The sequence below is a fragment of the Sebastes fasciatus genome, chromosome 1 (assembly GCF_043250625.1).
Source record: "Sebastes fasciatus isolate fSebFas1 chromosome 1, fSebFas1.pri, whole genome shotgun sequence".
NCBI classification, from domain to species: Eukaryota; Metazoa; Chordata; class Actinopteri; order Perciformes; family Sebastidae; genus Sebastes; species Sebastes fasciatus.
This window is the reverse complement of record NC_133795.1, coordinates 23,726,342-23,741,264: the sequence shown is the minus strand read 5'-3', so window position 1 is coordinate 23,741,264 and position 14,923 is coordinate 23,726,342. Positions and strand designations below refer to the sequence as shown.

Here is a 14,923-nt window from a genome sequence, read left to right as displayed (position 1 = left end):
AATGTAAATAACCGTTAGTTGCAGCTCTACTCAACACCACCAATAAAAACATGTATTAACCAAGAACTACAGCTACAGACAGTCACTGCTGTCTCAACTGCTCCACACTGAATCCAAACAGTTTCTAGAGGATCTACAAACTTTAATCTGCACCAAAACAATTAATGTCAGTAACTTACTTCACTGCTGCAAAACAAAGTCATTAACAGTTTGTAGTGAGGTAGAAAGTATTTTCTCTGACTATCTGGAGTCACAGAGAGTTCTGCTGACAGGTTCCTCCCACTGTGTGATCTACTGATCTTCTTTTACATTAAATGCACCTTACTGTATGGTGTATCTCTAGCTCTGTTGAGATAACAGTGTATGACTGTACAAACTTATCTTCTCCACATGCAAAGGAAGCGGCCAGTCCTCCAACAGACACTGAAAACACTGAGTGACCCACAGCGGAAGCCTCAGAGAATCTTCCTCTACAGCGGTTATAAACAGGGGCGAGGCTCTCTGTATGATGTTGTGGTGAATTACACAACATCATAACATCTCTATCTCTCATAAGAAGACGTGGTCACAGCCTGAAGTGACAGGAAAATACTGAGATGAGATATTTTTGGAAGGACTTTGTTCAAGTAAAACTACAAAAAAAACTATTTCAGTCAACGGGACAGACGTGAATTTATCTCTAAAAATTGGGCTTTAGTGTATTTATACGGTCACATATTGATAATGATATAATTATTATGGATTATATAAGTGATTATCATTGCATTATTGTTATTAAACACGAAGACAACAACGGTCATAATCACCTGAAGCTTCTCTACCTGACAACCAGTGGTGGAAAAGTACATTTACTCAAGTACTGTTCTTAAAAGTACGATTCTGAAATACTTGTACTGCTTTATACTTTGATCTACTACATCTCAGACTGAAATACTGTACTTTTTACTCCACTACTTTATTCAGCAGCTATAGTTAAGAGTTACTAACTTTACTCATGAGGATTTTAAAAAACCTACAATGATATACTGTATATATACTGTGTATAATATAATACATTGTTATACAGTTAATTAAAACTACCCAACTGTACATAAAATGGGAAAAACTAAACCACAGTCAGCCACATCATTAAAATGCTGTTTACATATTATGCATCAGTACTATATATTATAGTACTTATAGTCTATAATCCAAAGTATGATGAATAATAATGTAAGAGCCCTTTTTGCCTCCATGAGTTATTTTACAAGTACATTTTGCTGATAATACTGACGTCTTTAGTTAAAGTGAATAAACTGATACATATCTTCATCTTTAAGATAAATCTTTATTTTGAAATTCCCACTTTACATTTATTCTTTTAATTAAAAAGAAAAATTGTTTTTCATTTAACTGTCTGGAGGAGCCCAGTAATAAAATGGTCAAATCATATTTTAGTTGTTTTTTGTGAGTTGATATAAATGTAACAGATTGTGTTAAAGGGGCATATGATATCGTCTCATATTTATCGCAGGCCCCTGAATTGAATTGAATCGATATTGTATTGTGGTAAACTTTGGGATATCAGATTGTCCAGACAATCGATATAAAATCATATCGTGGTGAAACTTATGATTTACACTCCTAATTTCTACTTTTACTTGTAAAAGATGTGAATACTTCATCCACTACCTGGGAACAGAGGGAACAACGATAAGTCACAACTAATGGTTATTTTGATTATCAATTCATCTGTTGATGAATGCAGTTGATACATGTTGGTTTCGTAGTTTAATTTAAAGGTTACTAAAGTTTTTTTTTTAACTTCTGTACTTTAACAGTAGTAGAACGCCGTGACCTTTGGGGGGGACTCGTTCCCGTCCTTGTTGACATTATAACACCCACTTCTGCATCAGGAGCACCTGATCCGTTTCATTTCTGTCAGATCCAAGTCGCGCTTCCCCTTTTGTTTTTTATTTATCTGAAAATTACTTTCTCCAGTAACTGATTAGCTACAAAACGTCCATTACAATTTCTTAATGTGTTGTTTTCTCTAACCAACCATCCAAACACAAAAATATTCCATTTGCAATAACATTAAACAGAGAAACTGCAAAAAGAGAATGATTGAAGTTTTGATTGATAAAAGACTTAAAACAAGTTAATTGATTATCAGAACAGCTGCCAATTAACTGTGAGGAAGATGTTGAAAATGCATATCACTTTGGTAAAAACACAAAGTGGCCAAATAATATACGACAATTATTTTCTTAACCAGAACAACATCTAGCCTTCAACAAACCTGGACCCTCTCTGATATCAGTGGTGGAAAGTAACTAAGTACATTTACTCAAATACAGTACTTAAAGGGGAACCACGCCCATTTTCAAAATTCCTAAATGTTATTCCTATAGTCTAAGACAGTCCAAAAAATATTAGCAAACATGAACAACTCCTCAACAAACAAAACTTCATATTTACTAATATTTTTTGGACTGTCTTAGACCATAAGAATACCATGTAGGAATTTAGAAAATGGGCATAGCTCCCCTTTAAGTACAATTTTGAGATGCTTGTACTTTACTTGAGTATTATTACTATTTTACACTTCTACATTTCAGTGGCAAATATTGTACTTTTTTTTACTCCACTACATTTAGCAGTTATAGTTACTTTTCAAATCACGATTTTACGTACAAAACATGTGATGAGTTTATAAAATATGAAGCATTGTTTACAGATTAAACTACCTAACAGTATGTGACGCAGATAAAATTAACCACACTTCAACCAACTAAAAATATGATTCGTCATTAATAATGATGAAATAATATCACACTGATAGGCACCAGTCTGCCTAATGAGTACTTTACTTTTGGTACTTTTAAGTACATTTTGTTGCCAGTACTTTCATACTTAAGAAAAAAAACTGAATGCAGAACTTTTACTTGTAATGGAGTATTCTAATAGTGTGGTAATGCTACTTTTACTTAAGTAAAATGACTTTAATACTTCTTCCACCGCTGTCTGATACATTACATACACAACCATCAAGAGAGTCCTCTGAACAGAAACAGCTTAATGACACACCTTAACACAAACTTCTGCTGGGATCCTACAAGTACACCTGACTGTTTCCTGGACCAATTATGTCAATCATTGAATCTCTCAGGTGACTGAAGAACTGGCACCACTGATCTAGCTACCTGTGAACTGAGGGAGCAGCACCTGAAGGCAACACCAGTATAAGAGACTGAATGGAGCAGCACCTGAAGGCAACACTAGTATATGATAATGAATGGAGCAGCACCTGAAGGCAACACCAGTATGAGAGACTGAATGGAGCAGCACCTGAAGGCAACACCAGTATGAGACAGCACCTGAAGGCAACATCAGTATGACACAACACCAGTATGAGATGGAATGGAGCAGCTCCTGAAGGCAACACCAGTGTGAGACTGAATGGAGCAGCACCTGAAGGCAACACCAGTATGAGACTGAATGGAGCTAAACTGAGGCTGTAAAATCAGTCAGCCAGTTAAACCAGCACAGTAAACACATACCAGTTCTCTCTCTCTCACACACACTCACACACACGCAGCATTGTGTCCATATAAACTGAGTAAATCACCTTATCAGAGCCTTTATATGTTTATCTTCTTCAGACCACAGGAGCAAACAGCAGGGCGGAGGACAAACTACTCACAGTCCGGAACAGGAAACCACACTTCTTCAGTCAGAGCAAACACACCCGAGAGAGCACTACCCGTTACCTGACCACTCTGTTAGACTTTCTACAAAGATTCACCCCAGCTGGAGTTAGTATTTTAACTGTAAACTGAGACAGAAACTAGTCGTTTAGCCTCCGTTAGGCAGATTTAGCTAACAGGGAGCGGCTCACAGTCATGCAGCGCTCTGATTGGACAGTCAGCTACACAACCGCGTTGTGATTGGACAAGACGACTGTCAGTCACGCCCTCTGGATTCAGACGTTTCTAGCTTCCGGCAGCAATCCTTCAGAATAAGAGCGGCACCACACAACAAATCCTTTTCAAATAACTTCTTTTGCAACAGGACTGCTGGATGTAATTAATCAACTTGTACCAAGTGCTTTGCTCCTTTTGACTTTTAATACTCAAAATGTAAAAACTAAAAAATTACATTTGTCCAACTGCAGTTACAAACACTAAATTAAAACAGCATCAACAACACTGATAAACGATTTCACACAAGACAAGGGAAACAGTTTCACAGAAACAGATGTTTCAACACATACACAGTCCACGTACATAATGGCACATACTATCTCACACACACCATGGCAGGTATTGCACCCAGGTAGTGCACTGCACCGTCTACCGTCTTGCCCATATTGCACAGACAATAGCCCAATATTACACAAATCCAACACATTACACTGTCAAAACATAATGCACTGTCCCTATTTAACATATTGCACTGTCTAAACATATTGCACTGTCCCTATTTAACATATTGCACTGTCTAAACATATTGCTCTGTCCCTATTTAACACATTACACTGTCAAAACATAATGCACTGTCCCTATTTAACATATTGCACTGTCTAAACATATTGCACTGTCCCTATTTAACATATTGCACTGTCTAAATATATGCACTGTCCCTATTTAACATATTGCACTGTCTAAATATATGCGCTGTCTAAACATAATGCACTGTCCCTATTTAACATATTGCACTGTCTAAATATATGCACTGTCCCTATTTAACAGACTGCACTGTCTAAACATAATGCACTGTCCCTATTTAACATATTGCACTGTCTAAACATATTGCACGGTCTCTATTTAACATATTGCACTTTCTAAACATATTGCACTGTCCCTATTTAACAGTCTAAACTTATTGCACTGTCCCAACATATTGCACTGTCCCTATTTAACATATTGCATTGTCTAAACAAAATGCACTGTCCCTATTTAACATATTGCACTGTCCCTATTTAACATATTGCACTGTCTAAACATATTGCACTGTCCCTATTTAACATATTGCACTGTCTAAACATATTGCACTGTCCTCATGATGGCTGACAAACTCTGCAGTTTACCAACATTAAATATCAGTATGGCTGTAAATTATTTCATTTAGCTTCTGAATTAAGTTGCAAGTTGCCACAAAGCCAATAAGAAGAGGCCAAAACTCCAGCAATAAACAACAACCTTATTGTTGTTCCTTCTCTATGCACCTTCGAAGTAGCTGAAGTTGTGCCAGAAATCCCTACTGTTTTCATAAAGCCAATAACACAAAGAGAATAGCACAAAATTAAGAAAAGAAAGGGTAGGGTAAGTAAGACACGTTGCTTATTATTATCATTATTATTATTATTAATAATAATAACAATAATAATATTTTTAATGATCTTATTAAAGTCTATGGTCCCTAAAGTCCCTTCATTGTAATATTGTACAACTGAGATTGCTATAAAGGTTAAAGCATGCAGGTTTCTGTGATTTCCAGTGCAATAATATGCTTTGTTTTACAGATAAAAGGTGAGAGCAATGATACAAATTACAGTCCTAGATCACATATTTTCAATCTTTTGGCCAAACAAACACACTATTGAATATTTCGATACAGTTGTATTGAACTAGTAGTATTCTGACAAGTGATTCCTACAGTAGCTAAACAAATCAAAGCAGCTTTACAAGGTTGTTTAATGATTTCAGGAGTTGTGCAATGTTTAATTTAAAGAATGCTCTGGCTGGATTATAATCATCAGCCTATTAAGTGCAGCCTTTACATTTAAGAAATGTAATTTAATATATTACTTATTTTGACAGGACCAGTTTTAATCTGTGCTTTCAATTTAGTGTTGTGATTAAATACGACATCATGCCACTTTTCTGGAGCTTTCAATCACATCTCAAGGTCTTCCCTCAGCAGATGGAGTTTGATCAAGAGGATAACAGGTGGTGATTTATGGCTGTGATGACAATTGACAACGACATCCACTGAGGAAGACTGTGACATGCAGTTGAAATCTCCTGAAAATACTACTAAGTGGACCCTTAGTTAGGCTTTTACTTGGTCATACTACTGTTTTCAAGGTCACCAATGAACTTTGACACTCACTTCAAGACTGGTAAAAAAAAAAGTAAATTTATGTGATTTTATGTTGAAGGGCAGACAGTCAGGCCGGAAGTACTGTTGCTGAAGCACTGATAATAATCTGTACTCAGATGATCAGAGAGAAAACAGAAAAGTCTCAGAAGTATAATGGAGAGCAGTAAGAGCAGAGGAGGAACATTACAAACTCAACACAGCCTGATCAAACCTCCTCAGAGAGAACAACACAGTTTCATTTTATTCATCCTTTGCAGTAGAACCACCGTGGAGTCAGAAAGGGCAGCAGAGCATCACATCACTAATGGGAAACAGAACAAGAAAGACCAAAACACAGAAAAATGCAGTCTTGAGACAGAAAAAAGGGCATCATGTACAGAACCAGTGTTCTATTAAACCCTGTAAATCACATCCACAGAAACACACACACCACATACTGAGCTCCTGCTCATCCTCATCCTCTATTGATCCACCTCTCTGGAAAGAAACTGTTCATAACATGCAGCTTCAATGAAGAGCTGGAACAAGCTTAAACACAACATACTGTATGTGAGACAGACTTTTGGGGAAAATATATGTGAATACTGGATGTTATACAACAGTTCAGTTGCAAAGGAGACACAGCAGTCTGGAACTGGACTTTTGTTTATTTCCCAAACTACAAATATGGACTGAGCTACTGCACATTATATGACCTGCACTAAAACTATGGTGAGAAGAACAGTTCAAGAGATCTATTACTTTATAAAAAAATCAAAAATAAAATAAGAGCATTAAAAATTGGCCCTTGATGCCACCATCTACAGATCACCATACACTACCAGTACCATCTACAGGCCACCATCTATCATCTATACGCTACCATCTACAGGCCACCATCTATTATCTAATTGCTACCGTCTACAGGCCACCATTTATCATCTATTAGCCCACCATCTATTGTCTAAATGCTACCATCAACGGGCCACCATTTACCATCTACATGCAACAATAATCTAACCCTACCATCTACAGGCCACCATTTACCATCTATTAGCCCACCATCTATTATCTAAATGCTACCATCTATAGGACACGATTTATTATCTAAACGCTACCATTTACAGGCCACCGTTTACCATCTGTAGGCCACCATCTATTATCTAAATCCTGCTATCTACTAGCCACCATTTACCACCTATTAGCCCACCATCTATTATCTAAACACTGCCATCTACATGCCACCATTTACCATCTATTAGCCCACCATCTATTATCTAAACGCTGACATCTTCAGGCTGCCACCAATTACCATTTACAGGCCACCATCTACAGCCCACCATCTATTATCTAAACGCTGCCATCTTCAGGCTACCATCTATTATCTAAATGCTACCATCTATAGGCCACCATTTACAGGCCAGAATCTATTATCTAAACGTTGCCATCTACAGGCTACCATCAACAGGCCACCATTTACCATCTACAGGCCACCGTCTATTATCTAAACGCTGCCATCTACAGGCTACCATCAACAGGCCACCATTTACCATCTATAGGCCACCGTCTATTATCTAAACGCTGCCATCTACTTACCACTATGTGGCAACAAATGTCCTTGTAAAAGGACAATTAAGAATCTATCTGTCTTATGACAAAAATGTATCAGTGTATCGGTCATTCCCAGACTGTATACTGTATAATCTATGGTCAATCTACATGTTTTGAATGGAGCTTGTTGTATCTGTCACTCACCTGCAAGTCCTGCCTTCTGTCTATTGATCTGTGCGGGGGGAGGTTGAATGCTTCATTCACCCACACAGACTCACTGTTCAGACTCACATCCTTCGCAGAAACCAAGTCTGTCATCAGGATTTTTCTTTTATTCCAATGTATGTTTTCATTTTCTCCACACACCAGGTCCACAACACAGAGACGCAATCATCTATGCCAACACAACCAACCATTTATCTAGACAGGGTTTCAGTTCACTTTATTAAAGCCTGTTTATCCATTTCTTTCACACACACACACACACAACCAGTTGAACGTTGTTATCAGTGTACCTGTTTGGAGGTTAACCACTACCTGAAAGTAGCAGACGGTCCCTCTTCAGACAAAACTACTTCAACTGATGCTTCCTGCTTGTTAGGTTCAGCACTATAACATTTCTACAAGAGTCAGCATGTGTGGACTAAACAGAAATAACGAACGCTTTATTTTATCTGCAGCATGAAGCTGTGGTGACTAAAAAGATTTAGGCCATTAATGTTGAAATCAAAACTATGGCTGTTGGTAGTTGTTTAAACTGTGGCTTTGTTTAAATCTGCCAAATTGTAATTTTATGGGTTATTGATGTTCAGACAATTAAGCTAAGGTAGTTAATACGTGCTAACATCAGTTGTCACTTTTTGCCACAGTAAATACTCAGTTATCCTGCAGCCTGATGGAGACACCAGTGGCAAACTCAGCCATTTATCCATTTTTCCACACTAAGTGGCGACTTGATTGCTGACAACCCAGAGATACTAACGTCGTTATACTATTGGCTCACAAACCTCATTAGAAGCGTCAACCAAACGTCAGATATCTTCCAGAGATAAACATAACATTCAGCTTTCTTCTAAAAGCTCTGCGGATGTATTATTTTTTTATTATTATTTGTCTACATAAAAACGTTATCAATAAGACCTTTAAATATGTTATTATCTGGGGATAAATTGTATTAACTGTTCTATGCAGTCCTTCATATTTCTCTTCTGAAATTTCTGCTTTGTTCTGTGGTCAAGGAAGAGCAAAGACTACATGATGCATCCCACTTGAATAGAACATGAAGGACATAAAACAGCTATTCTGAGATCATTAAACTATGTTTACATGAACCTGATCATTAAACCCTAACCTCTCCATAACTGAGTTAAAGACCTAAAGGGAAACTTTGACGATTTTCAACCGGCTTTGTATCGTTGCAGTGTGGGTAGTATGGGAAAATGAACGATGTTCGGCTTCCCTCCGGAGATCCCTGCTCACCCACATTGCAATGGTACAAAGCCGGTTGAAAATCTGCAAAGTTTCCCTTAAATATAATCAATGTAGGCACTTTCTTGATAAAATCAGATAATTAATTTTATCACTATGCAACCCCCGAAAGGTCACAGTAAACTACTTTTACGGTCACTTGCGGTACCTCACAATAGTTTACGCATTATTGGCTCTGATCCACATTTCTGCAATGCAACCACAACACAAAGTGGGTGCAAAAGATTTTAAGGGATGATTTAAGTTTTGCGAAGAAATACAAAAATAGTTCACTAACAAACTTCTACTGTTAACGCAAAGGATCTAAAACAAACGTATTAGCAACCCAGCAGCTCTCGACTGCAGCATGCTGAATATTGAAGAGTCATTTTAAGTACCTTATATTGCATTGAAGATGTCGGTGAGGTCATCTGTATTCCAAACAAAACCAACCAATACTTCCATTCAAGTTTTACAACATAAAGAAAGAAGTAATTAATTCAAATAAAGAGATAGGTTTCCATCATCAGACAGTGAAGAGCAGACAGTCAGAGAGAGGTGATCCCAGGTGAGCGTCAGGAATGTCCTTTTATTAGCCAAAGCAAAGGAGACTCCACATCATGTATGGTTATACGATCATACAAGTTTGTTCACACTGACAATAGAAACAAAAAGGAGCTTTAAGGTGGAAACATCCAAAAAGTTATCAAACGAACAACAAAAAGCTACCAAACTAAAAACGCTACAGACTTCATCTCAGCGCTCCAAAGTCCAAACACCTATTGAGTATGTGCTGCAGAAAGGGAAAGGGAGGGGGTGGCATTGTTCAAACACAGCAACATCAGAAAAATGTGACAGAGGAAAAAGATTCAGTGGCCGAAAGTCATTATTTACAAAATAAAACATGAGTCAGCAATCTGTCCATCCCACATCCTCTACATAGCAACAGGGCAGTGTTGCAATTCAGAATTTTGTCAACATTTTACCATAGCAACAGAACTTGATGTCAGTATTATTTTTTTTACCCTAGCAACGGGGCATGTCAACATTTCACCATAGCAACAGAGCATGAACATTTGATCATGGCAACATAGCTTTTAATCATAATTTTACCATAGCAACAGAGAATGTGAAGACTTTTTCATAGCAACAGAGAACCAACACTTCACTGTGGTAGAAAAGCTTTTCATCTACAACATGCTTTACCATAGCAACAGATTCTACCATAGCAACAGAGCATGTGAGGATTTTAACGTAGCAACAGAGAATGTAAAGATTTTACCATGGCAACACATTTCACCATAGCAACGGAGCATAAACATTTTATCATAGCAACATATTGTGGCATTTCATCATCATTTTACGATAGCAAGAGAGCATGTTAGGATATTACCATAGCAACAGAGCATTTACATTTTAGACCACAGCAGCACAGCATATTTAAGCGCGTACAGCGACAATGTTTGTCAAACTCATAATCGTGATGTTACCATAACAACAAAACAGGTGAGTATGTTCAGCGTGTCAACTCTGGACATGATTTGACAAAAAGCTGCATTGGAAACAGGGTAAGAGAGGACCAAAATTCTGCCAACATCAACATAATCATCATCATCATCCTCATCATCATCATCAGTTTGTGCTACCAGTCAGTGGAGGAGCTGCAGGTAATAGTAAAGTCTGGATCAGAGTCTTCCTACTGGACATACTGCAGGGGGCGGGGCTTACCTGCCATTATCTACACGAAGGGGGGAGGAGTTTCAGTATTGACCGACAGTCAATGGCAGGGCAAGTCTAAACTGGGCTGTAGTTGAGTAAAAGTCCAGAATCCGATATGGTTTATGTCGGCTTTGTTTCACCTGGATCCAGGTAGGTGTAACATGTTTTTTATACAGTAAGTCTGTTTTGGGTGGGGCTTTAACCCAGGCTTATCTTGACCTTGCGTGCTCCAATAGGTCGGTCATTGAGGTCCATGACAGCGGCAGTGGCCTCCTCGTGGTTTTGGAAAGCCACCATGGCCTCGCCAGTTGGCAAGCCTTTCTCACTGAACTGCAGGCAGACTGAGCCTGGCAGAACCTGGTAGCCATAGAAGAAGTCCATGATCTCGTCCACGGTTACAGTGAACGGCATGTTCTGAAGCTTTACAATTGTCGGGCCAGGAGCACCGCGTTGACCATTGGGATTGTTAGATCCTCCAGGGGCCGGCTGGTTACGAAGACCATCAGTTCCTGGAGTGAACACCTGCTGTCCACCAGGAGCCCCACCCCCTGGACGTCCTTGGTTGTTGTTAGCCCCTCCCCCTCTCGGCTGTCCTCCTCCACCTCCTTTTCTGTTGGCATTGTCAAAGGGCACCAACCCTCTCAGCCCATCCTGGCTGAATGGAGCTCCTCCTGCTGCTCCGGGTCGAAAGCCCGGTGGCTCCAGGATCGGAGCTCCGGGAAGACCAGCAACAAGTGGAGGAGCCACGCCCAGATTCACGTCCCCCAGCCCTGCTGCCAGAGGAGGGAGAGGAGGAGGGCCTGCCAGCCCGTTTCCTGGGGCTGAGAATGGAGTCACAAAGGGGGCACTGTTGAGGTTCCCCATGGTGTTTCTGAGAAAGTTAAATTCCTCCCCACTAATCCCTGCAAATGGGTTAATCTGAGGTTGCTGGGGACTGGGCTGGGCTTGCTGGTGCTGGTTCTGAATTTGGTTCTGCTGGTTCTGGTTGCGTTGGCCCCTCTTGTTCTGAGGAGGAGGATTCCTCTCAATTTCCTTCATCTGCTCAAAGGTCACCAGGTGGACAAAGGCATCGCGGCCGTTGAGTTTTTGGCGGTGCAGTCTTTCAGCTTTACGGGCGTCTTCCTCTGTGCGCAGCTGGAAGATAGCTTGCCCTAAACCGTTGCCATGGCTATCTGTCAGAACCTTAAGGGTGTCCTCGTAAAGCCCCACACCCTCCAGGAAGGCACGGACATCCTTCTTGGAGACATTGTAAGGGATGTTGGTGATGTGGGCACAGTTCCTGGGAACTTTCAAGCCATCCTGGTTCTTGCCATCACCCTGTGATGCTTCACGTTTACGAATGGAGTCTATCTTCTCAAGCATTCCTTTCCGGCTGATTGGGTGGACCTGGATGAAGCGGGTGCCCATGTACTGCATGTGAGCACCCAGAGCAGTCTTGTAGTCCTGTTCTGCTTTGAACTCAAGGAAGCCCTCTCCTGTGGCTCGCCCGTTGGGCCCGTAGGCGATGTAGACGCTGTCCTCCATGATGGCCAAATTGTTAAAGAACTCCTTTATCTGTTTCTTGTCGGCCTCGTAGGGAAGGCCCTTCAGGTAGACACAGAACTCCTGACGGTGGGGAGATCGTGACCTTCCTCGCTGGTCCCTGCCTCCTGCCATGGCATTACCACGGCGATGATGCTGGTCCTGTAACTCGTTGCTGTTATTTAATTTGCTGATATTGTGAGGCGCATGGCCTATCATGCCGTCATTGAGGCTGGCCCATTGACGCTCAGAGCTCGGGGTGATCTCAATGAACCTTTGGCCCATCATGCCACCTCCCCGTTTCACAGCTTCGAAGCTGTCCTGGGGTGAGAAGAACTTGACCATAGCCCTGCCAGTTGGCCGACCCTGCCCATCCCTAACCAGGCGAGCCCCATCCACCCCCAGACCCCGGAAAAACTCCCTGACCTCCATCTCTGAGCAGGAGAACGGGAGATTTTGCAGGAGGACAAACAACTCATCGGGATGGGCTATTCCAGCTCCGGCGGCTGCGGCAGCAGCAGCTTTCATATGGGCCTGGAGGCCCAGAGAGGCCAGAGGGGAGAGAGGGTTGAACAACATGGGGTTGGGGGCTCCAAGAGGGAGGCCGGAGCCCATTCCTCCTGGGGGAGGTAGGGAGGGGTTGAAGGGAGGCATGGAGGACATGTGGGAAAGGTGGGACATAGGAGGCACGGGAGGTCCTTGGGAGAGGGGGGAGACAGTAGGTACAGGGGGATGGGAAGACACTGGAGGAGGAACTGGAATGGTGGGCAGCGTGGGCATGGGGGGCATGGAAGGCATGCTGGGAAGTGGAGGGATGGGTGGGGGTCCTGCATTGAGCGATGCAAGAGCTGTGCTGATTGTGGGGGCGGAGCTGTAGCTGTTGGGGAAGCTGGGCACCACACTGACCACTGCCTTGTGACTTGGTGGCTCGTGAGATGAGCTTGCTGCCGTCACTGAGGCTGGGGCGTGGCCGAAACCTTGGTTTCCATGGCTACTGCTTCTCCCTCCTTGCCCTGGCTGCACTGTGGGTATGGGGGCGGTGCCTGCTTGTCGGTTGGCATTTCCTGCTGTTGGTGCAGCCGTCTCCACAGCGCCCGCCCCAGCCTCAAACCTGCGGCGGCTGAGTTCAATCATGTTCTGCATCTCTGTCTTGCTGCTAAGCAACAAGGACACTTTGGAGCCCTTAATGGAACCGCCTGTACGCATCATCCCCAGGCGAGCATCCTCATCAGTGGCAAAGACTATGAAGGCTTCACCATGCTCACCCCCCACGATGTGCACTCCCCCGTCAGGGATGGTTAGGCCAGAGAAGAAGTGTCTGATGTCCATGGTGCCGGCCACTATGGGCAGACCCTGCAGCCTGATGACTACCGCCATACTGACTGCTAAACAACAGCCCTACAACCTGGGGAGAAAGCAACACTACCGTCAGATGAAGAGCAAAAAGAGGGAGACCAGTGGTTTCCAGATGTTTCCTCAGGAAACTCTGATCTGACTACGTAAGCTAATAAAGGCTTAGCCAACACTGCTTACATTTAAGTTTCTTCAAAATAACCCAAAGACTATTTTAAAACTTTATGCACCCATTTTTTGGTCCTGACATTTGGAAACCAGTGGTATTTGGAAGAGGTTTGGGGGATGGGGGTGAAAAATTAGCAGGAAACTAGCCAAAAAGCTAAACTAAAACAGTCTCCATCCACCTGCAGCCATTAGTAAGTTTGATGAACTTGTTTCAGATTTTTGAAAATTAAGAGATCATGCTGCATGTCAGACTTTTTGTTAAACCTAAACAGAAGCACTCTTGTGCATTAGCATAGCTCCACTGTTCATTAATCTGTTCCAAGTGTTGTAAAATAAATATTTGGTAAGAAATGACACTGTCAATTGACATATTACATTGAATATATATGCATATATGTCTACATATTAGGGGTGTAACGGTACACACCTCGGTTGTGGGGTCACGGTTCAAAATGTTTTTGCTACAACAGGGGAAACAAAAAATGCTGAAAATATTTGTGTTCATTTATTTTGAAAATGATTAACATTCAAAAGTGGCTCATTGGCCATAATGTAACAGGTAAGGCACTCGAATAGTGTCATATTGGCAGGCAAAACAGACCGACTTAAATGCATACGTGAAGGCACATTGTAGTGTGGCTCAAGCACTTTGACGATATGCTTTAATTTGGTATAGTCTACCATCGAGCATGGTTGCATATACACAGCAATAAACACTCTATAGCACTTTGGCACGGTCTGAATCTGCAGTGGGGGGCTGCCTGAACGCTGTGGGGAGAAGGACTCGCCGTCCAGTCTGTTTTTGTTTCCTTCTGCTAATTGACACATTCAGGCGGTGCCGTCGTGATTTAATGTTTCAAGTGTATCTACAGATAAACTCGACTTCAACTGAACAATATCGGCATACAGTCTGACACAAATCGTTGCCAAGTGAGCTTGATTGACCCGGCTAACCGGGCTAAGCCGACTAGCATGCTACAGCTGGCTACAGCTGATTAACAACTAGCGCATACACTGTCAAAACTTAGCGGGTTAAAATCGCGCTCCAGAATTTCTGTTCTGCATGTGTGAATAGTAG

General features: G+C 41.5%; 1 protein-coding gene across 4 annotated transcripts in view; it reads right to left on the bottom strand.

Moving 5' to 3' along the window:
• Positions 1-14,923, bottom strand: part of cpne1 (copine I) — a 28,553-nt gene that overhangs the window by 8,693 nt on the left and 4,937 nt on the right. For 2 of the 4 annotated variants that reach the window (XM_074638784.1, XM_074638792.1), the window contains one exon: positions 9,654-13,729. The exons of 1 other annotated variant lie outside the window; for it this stretch is intronic. In XM_074638784.1, the coding sequence (XP_074494885.1) occupies positions 11,002-13,701 (2,700 nt within the window). In that variant the 5' untranslated portion in view covers positions 13,702-13,729 and the 3' untranslated portion in view covers positions 9,654-11,001. Of the gene's footprint in view, positions 1-3,610; positions 3,896-9,653; positions 13,730-14,923 lie in introns of those variants that run through there. One more of the 4 variants, XM_074638812.1, reaches the window with a different exon arrangement.